This window comes from Engraulis encrasicolus, chromosome 14, assembly GCF_034702125.1.
Source record: "Engraulis encrasicolus isolate BLACKSEA-1 chromosome 14, IST_EnEncr_1.0, whole genome shotgun sequence".
Taxonomy (NCBI): Eukaryota; Metazoa; Chordata; class Actinopteri; order Clupeiformes; family Engraulidae; genus Engraulis; species Engraulis encrasicolus.
This window is the reverse complement of record NC_085870.1, coordinates 43969954-43992453: the sequence shown is the minus strand read 5'-3', so window position 1 is coordinate 43992453 and position 22500 is coordinate 43969954. Positions and strand designations below refer to the sequence as shown.

Here is a 22500-nt window from a genome sequence, read left to right as displayed (position 1 = left end):
CAGGGCCGCTGACAGCTTTGGCTGGGCCCGGGACAAAGTAATCTAAAAGGGCTCCCCTGCCCAATAGATGCAATGTAATGAGGACCCAATTCTGGGTGTGTTTGTGTGTCATACTTCACCTTTGTGCGTACTGAGTACTTTGTGTTGCAGTTGTGTTGCAGTCTTTGTTCACCTGTGTGCTTTAGAGTCCTTTTATGTTTTGTATGTATGTTTACTGTGTGTGTGTGTGTGTGTGTGTGTGTGTGTGTGTGTGTGTGTGTGCGTGCGTGCGTGCGTGCGTGCGTGCGTGCGTGCGTGCGTGCGTGCGTGCGTGCGTGCGTGCGTGCGTGCGTGCGTGCGTGCGTGCGTGCGTGCGTGTGTGTACTCCAGGCTCCAACATGTGCCGCGTGCACAACGGCGGCTGCAGCAGCCTGTGCCTGGCCACTCCGGAGGGCCGCACGTGTGCCTGCGCTGAGGACCAGCTCCTGGACCCCGCTGACAACACCAGCTGCAAGGGTAAGGGTTCAAAGGTCACGGGGTCAAGGTTCATGGGGTGAAGGGTCACAAAGAGGACGAATGCTTTCATTTTAAAGTGTAACTCAAACTGACATTCATTATTATCTACCTGGTTATTTTTATTCTTTTATTTTCATTTTTTTATTTACTATTACCTACATTGACATTTATTATGCAGACATACACATATCCATACTCTTGAGCACAATCATACTTTAAATGTCATTGAGACATTCATACACACTATTTCACATCCACATAGCCCTGCCAGAAGTACACAAGCACACGGAAATTCTATACAGATATACAGTAGTAACTTTGTTTGTGTGGTGAAGCATAGAAGGTCAGTTATGCTATACAATATATGAAAGAGCAATATTCTCTGACATTTGAAGTAGCTGTTCAGATTCTGCACCAGCTGCACACACACACACACACACACACACACACACACACACACACACACACACACACACACACACACACACACACACACACACACACACACACACACACACACACACACACACACACACTTAAACACATGACACACACATACACATGGACAGGCACACATACTCATACATACAGTATATGTTACGCACATATAATCATACATATATACATGCTTATACATACACACACACACACACACACACACACACACACACACACACACACACACACACACACACACACACACACACACACACACACACACACACACACACACAAAGCGACAAAGTGTGTGGTTTGCGGCGACGTTTAGGGTTTCCACAGTGCAGTCTTCGGCAGGTCCCTGTGAGCGAGAAGGTTCACTGATGACCTGCTTGTGTTAACCCTTACTGTCAGCACTCACGGAAAGCTCCACTTTAGCCACTGTGGTGGTGAGACTCTCATTGGAGGTCTCTCCTTCTTCACCGCTTCATTAACTCTCTGGAGGTTCACGCTGCCTCTGTAGAGGCCTCTCTCCTGCTTCCTGGCCACAATGGGCAAGATACCAATTGGAGGCTGCTCCCCCATCACCCCTGTAGCCACACTTGTTAAGGCTCTTCTCTTTCACCTTCTCCTCAACTCTCAGTAGGTTCATGCCACTAAAAAATGTGGTCCCCATGAAAGATTCAAATTTTGGTCTCCCAGAATGACAAATTATGTCATCAGCATCCTTCCAGGGGCCCTGTTATACCTTTCCCCCCCTCGCGGCACCCATGCTTGCTGCCTCTGTGTAGGCCTGTGGAAACGTCTTTTCCTTCCTGGCTGCAGCCACCATGGTGAGGCTCTGATTGGAGGCCACTCTTCCTTCACCTCCTCCTCAACTCTCTGGAGCTTCCCACTTTGGAGGTCTGAGCCTCCCCTGTTTCCCGGCTGCAGCCACCACATACCGAGGTGCTGATTGGAGGCCACTTTTCTGTCAGCTCCTTCTCAACTCTCTAGTGGTTTGCATGGACTCTCTGGAGGCTTGCAGACGCCCTCTCCTGTTCCTTCTTTTTGTTCTCAACCGCACGAGGCCAAGTCTTCCCCACCGCATCCTCTGGATGACCTGCTGGAATGTTTCTCAGAGTTCCTTTCTTCAGGCCTCTGGTCAGGTCTGCTGACAGCTTTGGCTGGGACCAGCACAAAGTCATCTCATATCCCTCCCCACGCAATATATGCAATTTAATGAGGATCCAAGTCTGGGCCCACTGTCTCTTTGGGCCTGGGACAACTGATCCCTTTGCCACTCGCCTCTGCTTCCCTGCCTCTGACCACCACACTCCCCTCCCCCCTCAATAAAAAACAACCTTCAAGGACCACCGCCCCCCCCCCACCCCAATTCTGAGGCATATAATTTTTTTGCAGTATCAGGCTGAGACATATACATATTCATGTTTTGAACCCCGTAGCACACTGCGTAAGATTGGTAGTAAAAAAAATTGGAGGGAAAAAAGTTTCAGGAGAAGTGCTTTTAAAATCACTTGGGGCTTCTTGCAGGCAGACCACACGTTAAGAATTTTCAGTATGTAGGAGGGGATGAGTGTTTCACTGCTGAAGGTCTGTCCATCCGCCATCTTTTTTTAAAATTTTGGCTCCTTTTTATACTTGTTTCAACCCCCACAATATTAATATTACTTTCACTCATTTGTTTTTGATGATTTCTTTTTACATTCCATGACTTCTGCCTTTCTTCTGGCATATATGGACGCAATCACAGACATAGACACACACACTTATTGTCACAAACGGATACATACATACAGTACATACGCACATACATTTGTGTACACAGGCACACACAGCCATGTCCCCCTGGTCACCCCTCTGCTAAGTTAACTCATGCTCTGTGAAACCACACTGCTTCTGAACACTGAACACATGCTCATATTCCTATCCTCAGTATCCTCATGTGTGTGTGTGTCTATGTTTGTCTGTGTGTGTCTGTGTGCGTGTGATGTCTCCTCTCTACAGCAAACCCATCCTACATTCCCCCTCCGCAGTGTCAGAAGGGTGAGTTTGCGTGTAAGAATAACCGCTGCATCCAGGAGCGCTGGAAGTGTGACGGGGACAACGACTGCCTGGACAACAGTGACGAGGCCCCCGAGCTCTGCCGTGAGTAGACTTTATATCACACACGCATGACGGCCTGCATGCACGTACGCACACACACATGTACACACATGTGCTTCGCCATCCTTGGCCTGTAATGAACAGTTAACCCTTTGAGGGTTAATGGTTTTCCTCCAATTCTTGTAGACTTTTACTAACATTCTACAGCTCCGCTGTTACAAAAGTCCCTTGTGACATCATGGTGAGAAAATGTTGGCAACATTTTAATCAGATATACTGTATGTTATGGAACTCCTCAACGTTTAGGCTACCAGTATTTTACTACTGTTGTTATGGTTACCAATCATAACTGCATTGATTCGGAATGATGATTACCTTCTTTTTTTTTGAACGGTAACCGGTTCAAAGAAGTTGCACACCCCATCAACCAAACAGAGAAGAGAATTCCAATGTTAAGGGAGAGGAAACACCCATGCATGCACATATACATACACAAAGAAACAGGAAATTGGTTTCTACTGTTTCTTCTTGTGCCTCTTTTCACTGCCAGTTTTCTGGTAAGCCTACAGCTCGACACAGCATGGCTCAGCCGCCACTTTTTGCTTTACCATTGAGCTGTGCCATGCCTATTCCAAAAGAAAAAAGTGGCAGCCGAGTCACGCTGTGTGGAGCTGTAGGCCTACCAAAAAAAAACGGCAGTGGAAAAGAGGCATTGGTGTGTGTGTGAGTGAGTTCTTGACACCCTCTTTATTGGGGGTTGTCATTTGATTGGACCCAAGAACATTTAGTGCATTCACATTGCTTGGAGAGTTCCCACATTGTTTTATTCTTTTGAAATGTGCGTGTGAAACCTGTGCAATAGTGGAACAAATTCTAGCTGTGACACCACCTGCACTGATCACAGAACAGAGCAAAGAATCCCACATGCTCAGACTGTGTATCATATGTCCCACAATGCACCAGGAGCGATTGGAGAGGCATGACAGCAAAAGAGACGTATTGTGCCTTCTGATTGATTTGTCACTGTGATCTCTATTGTTCTGACAAATGTTAATTATTGCTGCCTTTTTGACGCTGCCATTTTTCTTTGCCTTAATTTGCATTAATCTGTCTCTTTGCCTTTCTCTTTGTCGCCTCTGCCTTTTCACTCTGTCGCTCTGTCTCTCTCTCTCCCTCCTCCTCATTCCTCCATTTTAATTGCTTCATTTTTCTCTCTCTTTCTTTCTTTCTTTCTTTTCTCTCTCTCTGTCTCGCTTCCTCTCTCTCTCTCTCTCTCTCTCTCTCTCTCTCTCTCTCTCTCTCTCTCCAATTTTTCTATTCAGTCTCTGCAGTAACATTCTAGTCCCTATAGCGTACTTCCCTAAATGTGCCCTCACAACTTTATCAGTCCTACCTCTTTTGCGCCTTCTTTTATCTTCTTATCAACCATCCATCATTTTCGCCCTTTCACTCTAAGCTCTTTCTCTCTCTTCTCCTTTGTTCTTTGTAATGTACTTAAAGAAATTCAGCCCTTTACATTCACAATCCATTATCATGCCCTGTGTGTCTGACGGTCTTATTATCCTGACGGATAATTGTGATAGGTGTGCGTGTGTGCATACGTGCGTGTGCGTGTGCGTGTGCGTGTGTGTGTGCGTGTGCGTGAGCGTGCGTGCGTGTGTGCGTGTGTGTGTGTGTGTGTGTGCTGTACATCCATGTATGGGGAATTCAGGTAAATTTGGCCACTTTGGGCCACTGACTCATATGCAAAAAAGTGGCCCAATTTATGTGTGCATACGTGTGTGTGCGTGTATGTGTGTGTGTGCATGTGCGTGTGTCTCCAGAGTAAGTCTGTATGTGTGGATGTTTTTTAAAGAGGGGCCTTCACTCACTCACTCTGTCTGTCTGTGTGTGTGTGTGTGTGTGTGTGTGTGTGTGTGTGTGTGTGTGTGTGTGTGTGTGTGTGTGTGTGTGTGTGTGTGTGTGTGTGTGTGTTTTGTGTGGTGTGTGTGTGTGTGTGTGTGTGTGTGTGTGTGTGTGTGTGTGTGTGTGTGTGTGTGTGTGTGTGTGTGTGTATACAGATCAGCACACTTGCCCCGCCGATCGCTTTAAGTGCCAGAATAACCGCTGCATCCCCCTGCGCTGGCTTTGTGACGGGGACAATGACTGCGGAAATGACGAGGATGAGTCCAACTCCACCTGCTCAGGTACACACACACACACACACTCAGGTACACACACACACACACACACAGAGACACACACACACACACACACACACACACACACACACACACACAAACACAAAAGCACAGAAGTTTGTATGTGAACATGTCAGCACACATGCACACCTGTCAACGGTTTTTCTTTCTTTCTTTCACACTATCCAAATAAACGTGTGTAAACATACAGCCTGAGATGCACACATAGCCTCAATGGAAACACAGAGTTCTTAATCATTCTTTTTTTCGTTTGTCTTCACTCTTTTTATCTCTCTCTCCTCCTGTTCTTCATACATATTCAGTGGTCGGGACATTGTGCATATTTCTCAAAAACCTAGAGAGAGAGAGAGAGAGAGAGACAGACAGAGTGTGTGTGTGTGTGTGAGAGAGAGAGAGAGAGAGAGAGAGAGAGAGCAAGAGAATGAAAGAGAGAGAGAGAGAGAGCTAGCGAGAGAGAGAATGAGAGAGAGAGAGAGAGAGAGAGAGAGAGAGAGAGAGAGAGAGAGAGAATATGCTGAGAGAGAGAGAGAATATGCTGGCTGAGTGGTGTGCCGAGCCTCCAGAGACTCTTGGAGACAGGCGGTTGACCTTTCATGTTGTTTCAGGCAGATTGCTGTATGCATGTGTGAGTGTGTGTGTGTGTGCGTGTGTGTGTGCGTGTGCGTGTGCGTGCGCGCGTGCGCGCGCGCGTGCGTGTCCCCGCCTGTCTGTGTGTGTGTTCCTGCGTGCACGTGTGTGTCCTTGTCCCTGTGAGTGTGTGTTTTTCCCCTTGCTTGTGTGTGTGCGTGCGTGTGTGTTTCTGCTTGCATGTGTGTGTCCTTGTCCCTGTGTGTGTGTGTGTGTGTGTGTGTGTTTTTCCGCTTGCGTGTGTGTATCCTATCGCTCTCGTCAGACTCTACTCGTGGGTCTGAGAAGAGAAGGCCATTTCTTGTCATTTCTTGTTGTATAAATTCTGCCTTTTGTGCCGCAGTGAAAAGGTCAGACATAGTGTCTCCCTCTCTCATATCTCATCCAGCCCAATGATCTCCACACACACACACACACACACACACACACACACACACACACACACACACACACACACACACACACACACACACACACACACACACACACACACACACACCCACATACACACACTTTTACTACCTTTGTGCATGTGCTGTATATTATGGCCTTGAATGAATTTCCAAGGTCACTCACGTGCTGCCCAGAGTAAAAAGTGAAAAGTAGGAAGTCACAGATCTTTTTTTTCTTTGCAGAATGTATGAGAGAGGAGTGCATAAAGAAGACCCTACACACACATACACACACACACACACACACACACACACACACACACACACACACACACACACACACACACACACACACACACACACACACACACACACACACACAAACACATTTGCCCTACAGTAACTTCGAATCTCAAGTCATCATTGCAAAGGCGAAACAAACCGACAGACAGCCTGCTAGCTAGCACTTTCCGTGCTTTCATCGTCGTTTATCTGAGAATGGCAGTGGAGGGACCGCCAGACCACCCAGCAGGGGTGCCACTAAAAATGTTGGGCACCATGAAAGATTCAAATTTTGGGCCCCCAAAATGACAAATTATGTTATCAGCATCCTTCCAGGGGCCCTGTCAATGTTGTCGGGCCCTTAGAATCTGTAACACCTCCCCCCCCCCCCCCCCCCCACTGAAATAAAAATGCTGCGGAGGAATAATGCACTCCGGCAGCAGAGGAAGAACAGCAGCACAGCCATTACAGACCTGTGGCCACGTTCAGGGATTAGAATTGCCATGCCGCTGGTGGAGAGATCAGACACCCACACACCCACACACCAACAGCGGTTACAGCAGCCACGCGCGGAAGGCACCCCTTTGTTTGAAATATCTGCCGCCCGGCTTTCAAAAATGACAAGGGCCGAACAAAAGCCAACATTTCCCTGCTGCTACCATAGACGCTCAAACGCACGCACGCACGCACGCACGCACGCACGCACGCACGCACGCACGCACACACACACACACACACACCGGGCAGAAACACACGCACATACACATGCGCACAGAGAGACACACTGACTAGGTTGTCATACCCTTTGAAATGGTGGATCAAGCTCAGGTGTTATCCAGACTATGGCCCATTTGTGGCCCACACATCCATGTCCAGGTGGACTCTATGAGTCTGTAGCAGTTAAGCTATATGGGACAGCACAGTAAAGCAAATTAACCCCGATGTCTTTCTGACTGTTGCTGTATGCTCTACCTCCACCCCTCTGTGCAGCCCGAACGTGCCCGCCCAACCAGTACTCCTGTGCCAGCGGCCGGTGTATTCCGCAGTCCTGGACCTGTGACCTGGATGACGACTGTGGTGATCGCTCCGATGAGCCTGCCTCATGTGGTAGGACACAACAACCAAATGAGCTCTAAAGTCACCCTAAAGCTCTAAAAAAAACCGCATTGCCTTTAAAACATTGGTTCTAGTCAATATTGGGATATACTGTATTGTCTTGGGGCCCCTGGTCTTCTTGCTGTCTAACAAGTCACTTGTCTGACTAGACAAGGTACCAGTAGATACAAATCTTTGTCTCTGATGACCTAGCTAGACGGCCACATCGACAGCTGCCTTTTGTGTATCGAACAATGGTTGTAACACCATTGTGTATGGACAGTTGACCTTCTAGTTAAATTTATTGAATGTGAAAAAAGGCACGAGCAAACTATTTGTGCTGTCTCTTAAAGTGGGCAAAAAGCCAGTACCTTTGAAGACATGCTGACAATACATGCTTTTTCACTATTCCTGACACGAGTCCTTTTTTCCACCACCAAATGCTTTACATAGTCCACTTAGAACAAAAACATTTCCGTTGAACATACAAAACTAATGAACAATCACCAGAGAAGATCTGGATGAACTACAGCAGGGGTGTCAATTGAACAGTCAACGCCCAGCATAAGACAACTTGACAGCACTGTATATTGTTGTACTGCAGTCCTCACGCATGCACAGTGCACTGCGATCAGGAATTACTTCTGCCCTATAGCAATACACGATGCACTCACCAAGGTACACAATACATCATCCAGAAAACACGGCCCCATTTTTACATAATTTGCAGTCATATATCAGGTTAACATACAGGAGGGTCTGTGCCTTTGTTGTGGGTGTATTTTAGTGTGTATAAGCAGGTTATGGGTGTATGTGTGGGTATTTGTGTTTGTGTTTGTGTGCGTGTGCGTGTGCGTGTGTGTGTTTGTGTTTGTGTACTTGTTTGTCTGTGTGTGTGTGTGTTTGTGTTTGTGTGCGTGTGCGTGTGCGTGTGTGTGTTTGTGTTTGTGCTTGTGTGTGGGAGAGCTTCACTGACAGTGCTGGCTATTTTCGCAGCCTACCCTACCTGCTTCCCCCTCACTCAGTTCACCTGTGACAACGGCCGCTGCATCAACATCAACTGGCGCTGCGACAATGGTGAGAGTCAAACTTGCCTTCCTCTTCCTCTACCCTTCCTTATCTCTCCTCCCTGCTCTCCCCCAGCTCCCCGTTGTTCTTTTCCTTCTGTTAATCTTTGTGTTTCTTTCCTCCTCCCTCCCTCTCCCTCCTTCTCGCCCTCCTTCTCTACCCGCCTCTTGAGTTCCCCTCATTTCCTTCCTTTCACGTATATTTGTTTGAGTATAGCCTTATTTATTATCATAGCCCTTTATGTTTACATGTAGTCCATCATTGTTGTTTCGTGTTGTGTTGTGCATGTTGTTTTGTGTACTGTATGTGTGTATACCATGTGTCTATGTGTGGAGGTGCATGCCATTGTTCGCTGGCTGCCTCCTCTGTGATTGGTTGACTGTGTTCCGTGGTCTGGTTTGTAACGTCCTGTTTCCTGTTGTGTGTGTGTCCTCCCTCTGTCTTCCGATTGGTTCTGTGTTGCAGAAAAGGATTGTGGGGACGGCTCTGATGAGTTGAATTGTCCGAACCCAACCGGTTAGTGCATAGATCGACATGCACCATAATATGAGCCCCCACGTGTCCCCACCTGGAAAAAGACCCCCAATCACAGGGATGCCATTGGCTGTTTGAGAGAGTAGGCGTGGCACTGTGCAGGCAGCTGAGAGAGATGATTGGCTTTCAGCCAAGTGCTGGACTTGAACAGATGCATAGTCATTATCAAGTGTAAATATTTAGAGTTAACTGAATTAATGACTTCCATCATTACTGCCTATTAATGAATGATAAATAAATCCAGATGATGTGTTATCATCTACATGGACTTCCATAGAATTTGGAGATAATTCTAAAGTCTGTGTAACCCCAAAATTTGAAGGAACTGTTCCCGAAAAGCATGGCATTTGACTAAGTCCAGCGTTCTTCTCTTTAGCGAAAGAGCCGTTTGCTAATTGGTTGAGTCTGTGAGTGAAAGCTCTCACAACGAATGACTGTGATGCAGCCAATCCCTCCCCTCCATGGTGCATGGTCTGATCTATGCAGTTTCTGTGATTTATATACTATACATGCATACTGTATATTTTATTCTTTATGCTCTTTCATATGTATGTCATTGTCTGTTTTGTGTGCCATAATGTTTTGTTTACCCAATGTTGTTATTTGTTTGTTGTTTGTTTATGTTGATGCCATGTGTATGATTGAGTGAGGGAGCGTGAATGTGGGTGGGTGGAATGAGTGTTTGTTTATGCTGCGTGTGGAGCGGAATTGTGTGGAGCTCAGCAGAAATCTGACGTGAAGATACACTGAAGTGCCTTGTTGGGCCTTAGCCAGTTTTTAAATTCAGGACTTTGACGTATGTAGGTGGTTGTGGGTGTATGTGTGGGATGTTTTGTGTATGTGTGTGTGTGTGTGTGTTTATGTGTGTGTTTATGTGTGTGTGTGTGTGTGTTTATGTGTGTGTTTATGTGTGTATGTGTGTGTGTGTGTGTGTGTAGAGTATTGTTGTGTGTGTGTGTGTGCCACTTGCTTCCTAGGCTAGGTAATGTGAGAATGGGTAAGCATTGCGTACGAGTGTGTGGTTACTTGTTTGTTAGTATATTGTGAATGCATGTGAGTGTCTGTTTATGATCGAGAGAAACTAACACAATCAATGTGTGTGTGCGTGCCTGTATGTGTTTGTGTGTATGTGTGTGTGTGTGCGCGTGTGTTATTTTGCTTGTGTGGGTGGGTTTTATGTGTATGCCTATACATGCATGTGTGTGTATGGTACAGTGTGTGGGAGGATATGTTTGTGTGTGTGTGTGTGTGTGCATGATTATGTGTGTACAACAATTTCCGCCCTGGCTGCAGCCACAGAGACACTGACCACATGACATGCATTATTGCCCCATTGCAGACAATGACTGCGGGGACAACAGTGACGAGGCAGGCTGCAGCCACTCCTGCTCCAGCTCGCAGTTCAAGTGCAACAGCGGCCGCTGCATCCCCGACTACTGGACCTGCGATGGAGACAACGACTGTGGCGACTATAGTGACGAGACACACGCCAACTGTACCAATCAGGGTGAGGGTGCATTCATCTGTCCGTCCATCGGTCTTTACATCCATCCATTCATTTTTTAAGTTCAGGGTGTTGGTTACACTCCCTGGAGCAGTGTGGGATTAGGTGCCATCCTCAAGGGCACTTCAGCCATTACATGGAGCAAGTTAGGGCGTGGAATTGTGAGATTTGAGCCCTCAACCCTCTGATCTAAAGCCCAGCTACTTTTAAAAATATATATTTTTAGGGCTTTTTATACTGTACCTTTATTTTTGACAGGACAGTGGAGGAGAGACAGGAAATTAGTGGGTAGAGAGAGAGACGGGGAAGGATCGGCAAATGACCTGGGCGGGAATTGAACCCGGGTTGCTGGCGTAGTGCACTACCTGAAGCCCATCTACTTTACTATTAGGCCATCTCTGCCCCATGTACAATATGTGACCATTTAGATTTTCTGTGATGAGAAACACACCTCAGTGAGTGCGTATACATGCAGTTCAGTATCCCGAATCTGAGGCTTGTCCCGGTTATGATCAAATTCGGGATAAGGCGTTTATATGAAAACAAAGAGTCTACATTCTTGGCCGTTACAGAATTCTCTTCAAATGCGTGTAGCCTGGATACCAGTGACGGCGTTCTATGGGAAGCCCCTGTATCCGGGATAAGGTGTTTACATGCGGCAGTATCCTGGCTTCTGTCGGAAAACTCCACCTAGCATATCCCGATTTCTCAATATCCCGAAAAAGAGCTTATTCGGGATACTGACGTGTTTATATGCTCAAACGCAAATTCGGGATACTTAATATCCTGATCATATTCGGGATACTCAACTGCATGTATACGCACTCATTGCCTGTCTCACCCAAGCCACAGAGATCCTACAGACAGGCATGGCTTGCCTAGTTTCAACTCCCTGTCGATTTATCTACCAAAATAAATGGCGTCAAGTCATTCCATTAGCGTTGAGTCTTAGCATTGTTTATACACTTAACGCTCTTCAATAACCCACCAAATGATTTCATTGACCTGGGTGAGGGTTTGTATGTTGAAAGACAATGAGGGGAGGTGTATGTGTACATAGAAGTTCAGACCGCAAATGAAGACAGAGTAGATGAATTATGAATTACACACACACTGAACATGAACTTCAACAGTGATAATGATCAGACATTAGCAGACACACACACACACGCACACGCACACACACGCACACGCACACACACACACACCTGGCTGTAATTACAAATGAACAAACATGTGTCAACTCTTCCTCCCTCCCTCCTTCTCCTCCTTCTCTTCCTTCCTCTCTATCTATGTGTGTCTTTCCGTCGCCCTCACTCTCTCTCTCTCTCTCCCCCCCCCCCTCTCTCTTTTCTTTCTCTCCTGAGGCTGTGTGCTATAATGAGTTCTGGGATGCCGCTAGACGCTAGTCTGTCTGCTGCTGCACAGTGGTCTCCTTTTTCTTCTAGGATCTCCTCCTCCATGTCCTTAATCCATCTCCCGCCGCCTCTGTGTTCTCTCACTTTGTGGCCTCTCCCCACTCCTACTCACGTCATTGGTTCTGCCGTACACCACACAGAGGACATTGCTGTTGTGTTTGTACAAAGCAAAAGTTCCCGCGAGGAAGACGGATCCCCACTAAATCATCATAATAATAACGTGCCATAGTGGGATCTTCTCCCTTGTCTTTATTGGACGGCCGGTTTGCTAGCGTCACTCCACGGCATTCGAAGATTAAGTGTTATTGTCGATCTTGGCCGTTGGACGTAAATGAGGATTGTGTTAGCGGTTTGTGCATCTGATCCGTGCTGCTTTCTTGCGTCTGAACGTCATTGTTAAGGTGTGAGGCTTTTGCTAGTGTCTGACCTCTACTGATGTGCATTTCTGGAAAGCGTAGTTGTTAGCAGTTTGCAACATCGGTAGTTGCCAATGGGAAATTGCATTGCAGATAACAAAGTAGCTATGTAGTTAGCAAATACGCTTTCGAGAAATGCACCCCTGATGTGCTATTCCAGTACTGTAGGCCAAAGGGACTGTAATGATGGAAAGACTGAATCAGTCATTTGGGAATGGGCAGGTCCCTTAGTAATGTCATCCATGTTGACGTGCGAAGATGACTTTTTGCTTTCTTAATGAATAAAAGAAGATGTAAGCGAACCATTTATGCATGTCATCAATGATTTTGTCATTGTGGGTCATCATAGTGGTTATTAGAAGGTATGACCAAAAGTAATTGCACCACTAAATCTGTCATTTAGTTAATATGATGATGCTATGTGTTATAGTCCCTAGTGTTTCATTGGTGCCAAAAGAATAATACTGCTATTGAACCAAACCCTCCCTAGCTGTATCAAACTGATAGCTGATGGAGAAATTTAGCGTTGAGTATCCGGATTTTTTAACATGCTCTCATTGCTACTTCCTAGTAAATTCTATTTGGAGACTGTAGAGTAAACTAGAACAAGCTTTGCAGCTGGTCTGGCTTCATCAAAAGAGACAGTAGTGGTTCTACCAGACTTAACAAAAAACACACTTCAAGCAGTTGTTGATAGAGCAGCAAAGGGGCTCTTCTGTTTGGACAGATGATGAATCCGTTTTTCCTGGAACACGGTTCCCCTAAAACATCATCGCAGTTTTCACTAAAACACTGAGATCAAGATGACCGTACAGAGTTCATGGGGTCATTTTCCAGGAAGCACGAACTGATAAATCCAGGCCTGAAGCTGCAAGGCAAATCCTGTTTGATGAACGAGTATCAGATAGCTTGTACCGTTCCGTAAAAACAGAGCCGAATGCCATTCGAAGTGGTTAGTCCAAAACACTTCATGTTCTCATAGAAATATTTGCTCTTTCTTTCTTTCTTTCTTTCTTTCTTTCTTTCTTTCTTTCTTTCTTTCTTTCTTTCGTTCCTTTGTGCCTTTGTTCTTGTCACTTTCTCACTCTCTCTCCGCACCATCTAATTTTTTCCCCTTTATCTTCCATTTTTATAGTAAATGTCTGTGCTACCTCTGCTCTGTGTTGCTTCTCTGGTGTAATCACTCTCTCTGGCTCTGTTACTCTCTGCTCCATCGTATTGTTTCCCCCATTCACTGTCCAAACAGTGTCCAAACCTCTTTTTTATTGTTTCTCTTTTTCCTCTCCCATTCCCCTTGTCTTATTTCAATGTCACTCTTACTTGTGTTCTGCCTTTATTGCTTTTCTATTTCTCTACCACATTTCGCCTTTTCCCCATGTCTCTTGGCACACACTTTAGTGTTAATGCCTTTACTGTCCCTTCATTATTTCTCTTCCTCTTCCATCCTCTCTTCTTTTATTGTGGTCTCATCACCCAATCGTTATCTGAAGATCCTGTTCATTGCTATGTGGGACACTTTGATCTCTCTTGTGACTTTACAAAGAACATTTAAACAAAGAACATGACTACCAAGGCCATTTCTAAGGTCTGTTAAGACCTGAATAGCCAGTGCATTTTGCTTATTATCTGAAGATGGGAAGATGAGTAAATCATCAGTGATGGGCAACCTGAATTCAGAATCTATAATCCAATGCCACATATTCTGGATTACCTAGTTTTACCTATCCAAAATGTCCTAATTGGTAAGATATGTGGCACTTGATTGTAATCACTGTGAATCATTTCGAAATACCTCTCCACACGTTATGGTGCATCACCACCTATGTGTTGCACCACTTTCACTGATAGCAAAAAGACCAAAATACACAAAGACAGAAACTCTGGCATGAAGTCAGATGTTTGTCTGAGTTATCATCCCACTACAAATCTTGCATCGTTTTTTGAGGCGTTCACCTGAGTAGTAATTGTTCTCTTTCTTCTGAAAACCTTCCAATTTCTCCCTTTTTTCCCAGCCACCCGTCCACCTGGCGGCTGTCACACGGATGAGTACCAGTGTCGGATGGATGGCTTGTGCATCCCCATGCGCTGGAGATGTGACGGTGACACCGACTGCATGGACCTGAGTGACGAGAAGAACTGCGATGGCGTCACGCACATGTGCGACCCTGCTGTCAAGTTTGGCTGCAGGGACTCTGGTAAGGAAATGCAGGGGAGATCTGTTTTTTGTTTTATTTGTTAATATTCTATGTGTGATGATTGGGTGAAAGACTTTGGCAGTATGTTTTTTTTTTCTGTCAGAATTACTATGTTTTTGTTGTTGTATAGAATTGGAGATATGCATGTATTTATTGTAAAAAAAAAATAAAAAACACACATCAGGTACGCATAATCATTTACTTGATGTAATCCAAATGATGAGATGCATCCCTCAACTATGTTGTGCCATTGTGCCACAGTAATTCTGAACACACTGAGTTTTGTTTGGAAGATTATTGGTGCATGATCTGTGACCTAGCCTCAACCGCAAATTATATTTTGGAGGCTCTCCAGAGTCTGATTTATATAAATATATCTCTCTCTCTTCTTTTGAACCTCTTCCAGCACGCTGTATCAGTAAGGCCTGGGTGTGCGACGGTGACAGCGACTGCGAGGACAACTCGGACGAGGACAACTGTGAGTCCCTGATCTGCAAGATGTCCCACCGTGTGTGTGCCAACGACTCCAGCATCTGCCTGCCCAGGGAGAGCATGTGTGACGGCCACGTGGACTGTCCAGATGGCTCCGACGAGAAACTCTGTGGTGCGTACAAAAGAACACCACATTTTCAAAAGTATGTATTTGAGGGAGATTTGTGCCTCTACTGCACTGGTCGGTGAAAGAGTAAGACTTGAGTAATGAGTGGAAGAGAAAGGTAGGGTTGGGAAGTGATCCAGGATAGATTCGAACACTTCGCCCATTCATTCATTCATTCATGGTCTCCGTTCTCTTAGCACTCCTCCACAACTGCCCATGTTGCTAAAATAGTGACATGATCAATTGTCTACCATACTCGGAAAAAAAATGCACACACGTCTCTTTAAACATTTAAAGCATCAGATCACAAGGCAGTACAATACAGTTCAGACGTAAATGTTCATGTTGTAAATGACTACGGTTGGCAAAGGCTGCTGTTTAAATGTGATATTGACGAAGTCGTAAAAAAGTCCATTATCTGCATTCATCAGTCCCATGTTGGAGCAGCAGCTACTAATTCAAGTTTATCATTCTAAAAGCCAAATTGATCATTAGAAAACCCCTTTGTAGCATTTTGTTAACACAGCTGAAAACTGGTGCGCCTATTTAAGAAGCAATAAAACTGTCCGTCTCGGGATTAGTATAGTCGCTGGATATTAGCTGTTCTTGGTTCAATTACAGCCTCAAATTGGCCCGAAATGAACGCCCCCCTCTTAAAAAACCCATCGGCCTATTCCTGTTCTGAGAAAATAGGAAAGCAATTTCCAGTGAAATATTGCCAAGAAACTGTGGCTGTCGAACAACAACATGTACAACTCCCCTCGAAGAGGAGCAGCAAACTGGCTGTAACCAGAATTGAACAAGGAGAGAGGGAGGTCCTGATGGGTGCAAGTACACTCAGGACAAATACATCAGAGTGTCTACTCTGACAAACGGTTGGCTCAGAGCTCCTAAAACTGGCACTTTCATTACATACTACTCACAAAACATCAGACCCGACGTCGGCATGGGCTCAGGGGGGGATGTTCCTGACTTCCTCGGCAGAGTTAGAAAGATTAAGAAAAAAAAAGGTCTCAGACTGGCCAACAAAAAGAAAAGATTTCGATTAAGGCTAGTGTCAAGCGTGGGCGTTGTGCAGGAACTGACTGAACTGATATCACACCACTAACAGGAACCCCTTGCATCACCAAAGTGAAGTTGGGAGACCACAAGATTGTGGACCACATAGCCCCATACAGTATGCTACAAAGGCAAATGGAAGACCAGACAAGCGGAACATTGGAAAGCAAAATAATGCCAATGACTGTGAAATCGAAGTTTGAGGGAGGAAAACATTGTGTCATTCAGATCAAATCAAATTATGCTAGAAGAGCATCAGTGCGTAACAGTCTCATCGGTACCTCATTTGTCAGTCTGTTACAGTGAGCCGATCTCAGAAACAACAAGTGGTTACCCATAGCACATGCAGTATGTATAAAACTGATTTTATGTGAGATGGGGTTGTAACTCATTCTTCCTAATGATGACCCTGAGAATGTTGAAGCTTTACTGATGGTGATAGATATTGCCTGCAGTTGATTACTAATCTTTAGCAGAGTTGAAAACTCAGCAAGACTTGCCTAGCTGTAGTAGACCCATATCAAATCAGTGACGTGCCAAAAAAATCAGCGAAAGACCTACGTATTTAGGAAACAAGCACTCAGCTGGTGTTCTGCCTGTAAGGGAGTGACTTGTACAGTTCCCAAAATTCTCCACTGTACTGTAGGGCTGTGGCAGGAGATGCTCCATCATATTTAGAGAAGCGCCTGTCAAGCCAATCCAAGCCAAACCCAAGCCAGGGAGCGTGGAATGAATAAAATCTCTTTGGATTACCGCAAGAAACGGCCAAGTTTAATGCCATAAAAGGGGACAAGACTATAATTCCTGTAGATCAAAGCAAGCTCTGAAGGACACCATTACTATTCAAACTAAAAAAAAATCTATATTTCCGACGACTTTGGCATTTACATCTTGGTACATTTTATAATGAAACTTCTGATTGCAAATGTCAAATGTTATTGTGTGTAATTACTAGAGGTTTGTGGCATAAAGCAATCCAGAGATTAGTTTTGTAATAGCCTTGTGAAGGAAACAAGAAATAGATGGGATTGGATTCGATTACACCGGATCAGTGTTTCACTGATGAGCAGTGGCATTTTAATGTTCCTGTCACCCTCTGTTTATCCTCCTCCTACTTGTTTTCCCCTTGCTTTTTTTCCGATTTATATTCAGCTCTCTTGCACCACGTATTAACTGCACGCGATGAAACCGAAAGTGTGCGACAGAATCTGTTCTATTACATTGTTTTGTGTCAGTCGGTCCTAACTGAATGCAACTAATGCAACTTTTTTTTTCATGCTGTCAATTTCTAGTTTTAAATGGCATGCCTAACATATAAAAGGCAGAATCTATAGATTCAATGTGGACATAAATTAATCTGTACAACAACACTGGTGGACTAACAGTCACTTGTAGTTAGGACATTGTTATGCTCACTCTCCCCTCTTCTTTACATATTTTTTGTGCATTAATCATAATCATAATTATTTAACTAATTCTTATTTTTTATTATCCTTATTAATATGTTATGTATTTTCTTTCTTCCGTGTCTCTTCTCTCCTGCAGACCTGTGCCAGGTGTTCAATGGCGGCTGTAGCCACAACTGCACTGTGGCGCCCGGCGAGGGAATCCTGTGTTCGTGCCCGCTGGGCATGGAGTTGGGCAGCGACAACAAGACCTGCCAGATACAGGGCTTCTGCGCCAAGCACCTCAAGTGCAGCCAGCGCTGCGAACAGCACAAGTTCACCGTCGAGTGTGACTGCTATGAGGGCTGGGCCCTCGAGCCGGACAAGGAGAGTTGCCGGAGTACAGGTAAGATGGAGGGAATGGGGGTGGGGGATTGGGTGGAGAATGAGAGAGGAGGGTGAGGGAGGGATGGAGAGAGAGGGGTTGGGTGAGGGAGGGATGTAGATTGAGAGAGAGAAAGAGAGAGATATAGAGAAAGAGAGGGGGTTGTTACGGGAGGGAGAGAGACAGACAGACAGACAGACAGAGAGAGAGATGCTGGAATTGGGTATGGCAAGCACTTTAGAAAGAGACGGTGTGTTAGACAGAGAATCAAAAACAGATATGGGATGGTCAAGCTTGGAAGGCTGGAAATTGTCAAAAGGGGGAAAAGAGGAAAGGGCGGTTGACAGGAAGAAATGAAGAACTGTAAATGTACAAGTGTTTGTAATACAGGAACGGAAAGGGGAGGGAAGTGGATAGAGGAAGATCGGTATGGAGAGGGAGCATGGAGGATAAGTGGAAGATTTGAAGTCCTCCTTTACTGTAACAGTAAACAAAAAAGTCCTGCCAAGGAAGCAGCTGGAAGCAGAGCGAGCCTGATTTCTCATAACAAAGATAATGGGAAGAAATCAAGAGAGGTAAAAAAAGAGGTGGAATATCTCAGACATTTTCCTAAAACATTAAGAGGAGACGAGACGGATAGTAATCAGAGGTGAAAGACAGTACAAGATAGGGGTGTAAATAACAGCCTCCATGACGATACAATCGATGATCGATATTTTATTTTTTGATGCGCTGTGACTCGATTGTTTTCAATACTTACCGTAAGAATGCTCCACGAAACGATACAATACGATTCAATTCGACCTTTTCAGATTACTTTTCCACTTCTATTGTGTTATGGAGCTAGGGCATTGGGAAGGGGCCAGCAATTCAATTATTTCAGATACTTAAGAATGCCCCACGATACGATGCGATTCGATTCAATCGTCAGATTATATCGCGATATATCGATACATTTCGATTGTTATTTACACCCCTAGTACAAGACCCTCTCAGACAACTCAGCAAAGCTCTCCAAGAACAGTCATCGCCGGAAGAGATGAAGAAGAGCAGAGAAGAGAGGAGAGGAGAGATTGATGAGGGCGGAATGGGACGCAGATCGGGTGATGTGGTTTTGGGGGTTTGGCATTAGACGTGACAACCTTAAGGAATGTCGAAGTCAAACTTTGCCATTCCAAATCTGACTGGTCCGCAACAAATCTGTTCCCTCTTCCTTTTTTTCGCCTCTCCTCTCCTCTCCTCTCCTCTTGTCTCCTCTTGTCTCTTCTCCTCCCCTTAGCATCCATCTTTTTTTTAGAGAGGAAATCGTGGTTTTCAATCAGGAATGAGAGTGGGAGAGGATAGTCAGAGAGAGGAGGAGTAGAGAGAGGGGGAGGGTGGAGAGGAGGACTGGAGAGGATGAGGAGAGGAGAGCAGTTACAGTACGACGAGACGGGGTGTGGAGAGCGGGGGAGTGCGCCCCCCGACAGGAAATTGTTGAGCTGGGTTTGGTGTGGTTAGCGAGTGGGCCCCGTCATGCGAGAGCAGGATCACCAGGAAGTAACAAGGATTTGCTTTGGCAGGAAGTCCTGTGGCTTTTTTTATTCATTCTTTATTTCTTTCTTTTCAGCCCCCTTCCTTTTTGACAGCGGTCACGTAAATCCAAACTGGCAGTATGTAGCGATGACATGAGTGACAGCATACTGTCTGGTGCTGCTGAGGAATAGGAGATGGAAGAGAGTACAAATCACAACAGATAGATGCCACCACATAGAGAGAGATGGGAGAGAAGGTAGAGAGAGGGAGAAGGGGAGAGAGAACAAGAGGGAGAAGGAGACGGGAAAGGAGAGAGAGAGTAAAAAGAAAAGTCTGTAGAAACAGTGACAAGACGGCGTGAGAGAGAGATGGAGAAAAGAAAAGAGAAGAAGAGAATAAATGAGGTGAATAGAAACACAGTGACTTTCGACAGTCGGTGAGTCAGCGGGTGAGAAGCGAGTGAAAGTGCAAGGCATGGCCAGCATGACGTCGAAGGAATTTGTCTAGAAAGTGCCCGAAACAGGAGGGAGGAGAGGGAACTATTGGCAAAACTGAGTGGAAAGAACAGAATATGAAAAAGGAGTGAAAAGGGGGGAAAATCCATAATAGCATATTCTTGAGATGAGCAGGTTCCGTGCTGTGAGTGCATCACTTTTTTATCCCCTCATTTTTCAACAGCAGTTTCTCCATCCTGCTTCTGCTCTCTCACTCTTCTCTCTGCCGCCACTGTGTCTTTCAGTCCCTCCAGCCCTTCTTTTCTCTCTCTCTCTCTCTCTCTCTCTCTCTCTCTCTGTCTCTCTCTCTCTTTCTCTCTCTCTCGTTTTTCAACAACAGTTCCTCCATCTCTGGCCCTGTCTCTTTCAATCCTTCCCTCTCTTCCCTTTTCTCCGTCTCCTCACCCTCTCTCTCTCTCACTCACTCTCTCTCTTATATGCACAACATAGTACCTCCGCATCACTCAAAGCCAGAGTCTGCTGGCTGGAGATAAGCCAGTGCAGCCAGTCTGTGTAAATCCTCATTAGCAACGGGATTAAAAAAAAAAAAAACCTCTACGCTCAACCTGACCATTATCTTATTTCATTAACAGGCGAACAAATGAGCGTTGCTCAAATTTATTGCCAGCTGTAGCTGAAAGAGCGTCTTTATGTTTATGTTAAAGGGGCATTCCCAACCCCACCACCACTATAGCGGTTGTCGGTTTGGGTCTCTGAGCTGCATTTCTATATACGCTATGAAATTAGCATGTTTAAAGAATAGATGTTGGTGGCAATTAATCACTTCCCCTGATGGTAAACCGTTGGCGAGCTGCCTCGGGCGATTTTCTGAGCTGTGTGACATCTGTGTGTGTGTAAGCAGACCTGGTTTAATTTTAGACATCCATACCCCACCGTCGCCACCACACACCACCATCTACCCCCCACACACTCACCCTCACTTCCAGCACTCCCTCCTCTGTCCACCCTTCAAATCGTAAGAAAAAAGAAAGAAGGCATATCTTGGCTGACTTTGCGGTCACCTCAAGAGTTGATTTTGAAATAAGTGTGCGTCCGACCTTGACGGGGGAGGAAGGGGAAGTGGAGAGAGCTGTTGGTTGGGGTCAGGGATGCAAGCCTCAGCAGATGTTGGGTTGCTCCCCCAGAGAGGCATGGGTGTGTTCACAGGGGAGTCGTATGGAGATGGGGTGGGCCAATGATGGAGGGCTGGATTTGCCCTGCGGCGATAGACATGGTACCCATATGTGGGTCAGGAAGGAGAGACAGAATAAATGGCTGACTTTGTTCTCTGCTCGATTGGAGACGGACAAAGAAAGGCACATCCGTGTAATAATGATGATAATGATACTGATGGTGCTTAACCCGTTTAGACGCTGCGTTATTAATTTGCTGTTACCAGAATGACAATGACGAAGTCGTAGTGGATGACTAAAGGCCCTGTGTTAGGTCATAGTATTGTAGTACTATGGTAGTTGACTTTTCAATGACTATTACAGCGTGCCACTGGAGGTATGGCGTGCATTAAGGGGTTAAAATGATTGTAAGGATTTTCATGGTGCCGTGCATGTGGTGATTACACAGTAATGATCACGACTGCTATGGTGCTGGAAGTGTATTACTATAGTAACAGTGACGAAGGCAATGGTAGTGATGGTGATGATAATGGCTATGGAGGGTTTTTAGAACTGAAAATTCCCTTTTTACCATAAAGTACTAAGCGCAGAGCTTTGTAGTCCTGACAGTTAGGCTAGACTCTGGTCGGGACCTCTAGGGGACTCGCTGAGGTACTGCAAGGGATCGCAGAGAAAAGGGATCGTTTGCCTAGAACTTTGAATACATGATTTTTTTAACGTAATCATTACATAAATTAGTTAATAATATTTTGTTGTATAGTTAATGAATGTCTTTCCTGTGAATTTCAAATTAAGATTTCTATAATGCAATCCGTTCCACCAGTGGAATGCTATATAGCCATTTAAAATAGTACTACACTACTATGACATAACACAGGACGTTTAGTAATGCACTACAACTCGATCATTGCCATTCTGGTAACAGCAGATGTGCGTATAACACACTGTCCTAATGGGATATTTATGAACAAAAACAGTTTGCTGTTTGGAAAATGTGAGAGGGTCACTAAAATATTCTGAAGGGGTGTCTCAATTCGTACGGGCTGCGTTTCAAGCCCTACCCGTTACTAATCCGTTTTAAGGGACGAGGGGCAAGGGGAAGGCGTAGGGGTAGGGGAAGAAATTAGAAATGATTCGGCCTTAGATTCAAAAGCTGGGTC

At 45.3% G+C, this 22500-nt stretch overlaps 1 protein-coding gene across 1 annotated transcript in view; it reads left to right on the top strand.

Moving 5' to 3' along the window:
• Nucleotides 1–22500, top strand: part of LOC134462691 (low-density lipoprotein receptor-related protein 1-like) — a 260688-nt gene that overhangs the window by 141261 nt on the left and 96927 nt on the right. Inside the window, exons 15-24 of the mRNA XM_063215836.1 lie at nt 370–495; nt 2941–3081; nt 5100–5225; nt 7532–7648; nt 8633–8713; nt 9170–9220; nt 10578–10745; nt 14589–14771; nt 15178–15375; nt 17974–18219. Coding sequence (XP_063071906.1) covers nt 370–495; nt 2941–3081; nt 5100–5225; nt 7532–7648; nt 8633–8713; nt 9170–9220; nt 10578–10745; nt 14589–14771; nt 15178–15375; nt 17974–18219 — 1437 coding nt within the window. The remainder of the gene's footprint in view (nt 1–369; nt 496–2940; nt 3082–5099; nt 5226–7531; nt 7649–8632; nt 8714–9169; nt 9221–10577; nt 10746–14588; nt 14772–15177; nt 15376–17973; nt 18220–22500) is intronic.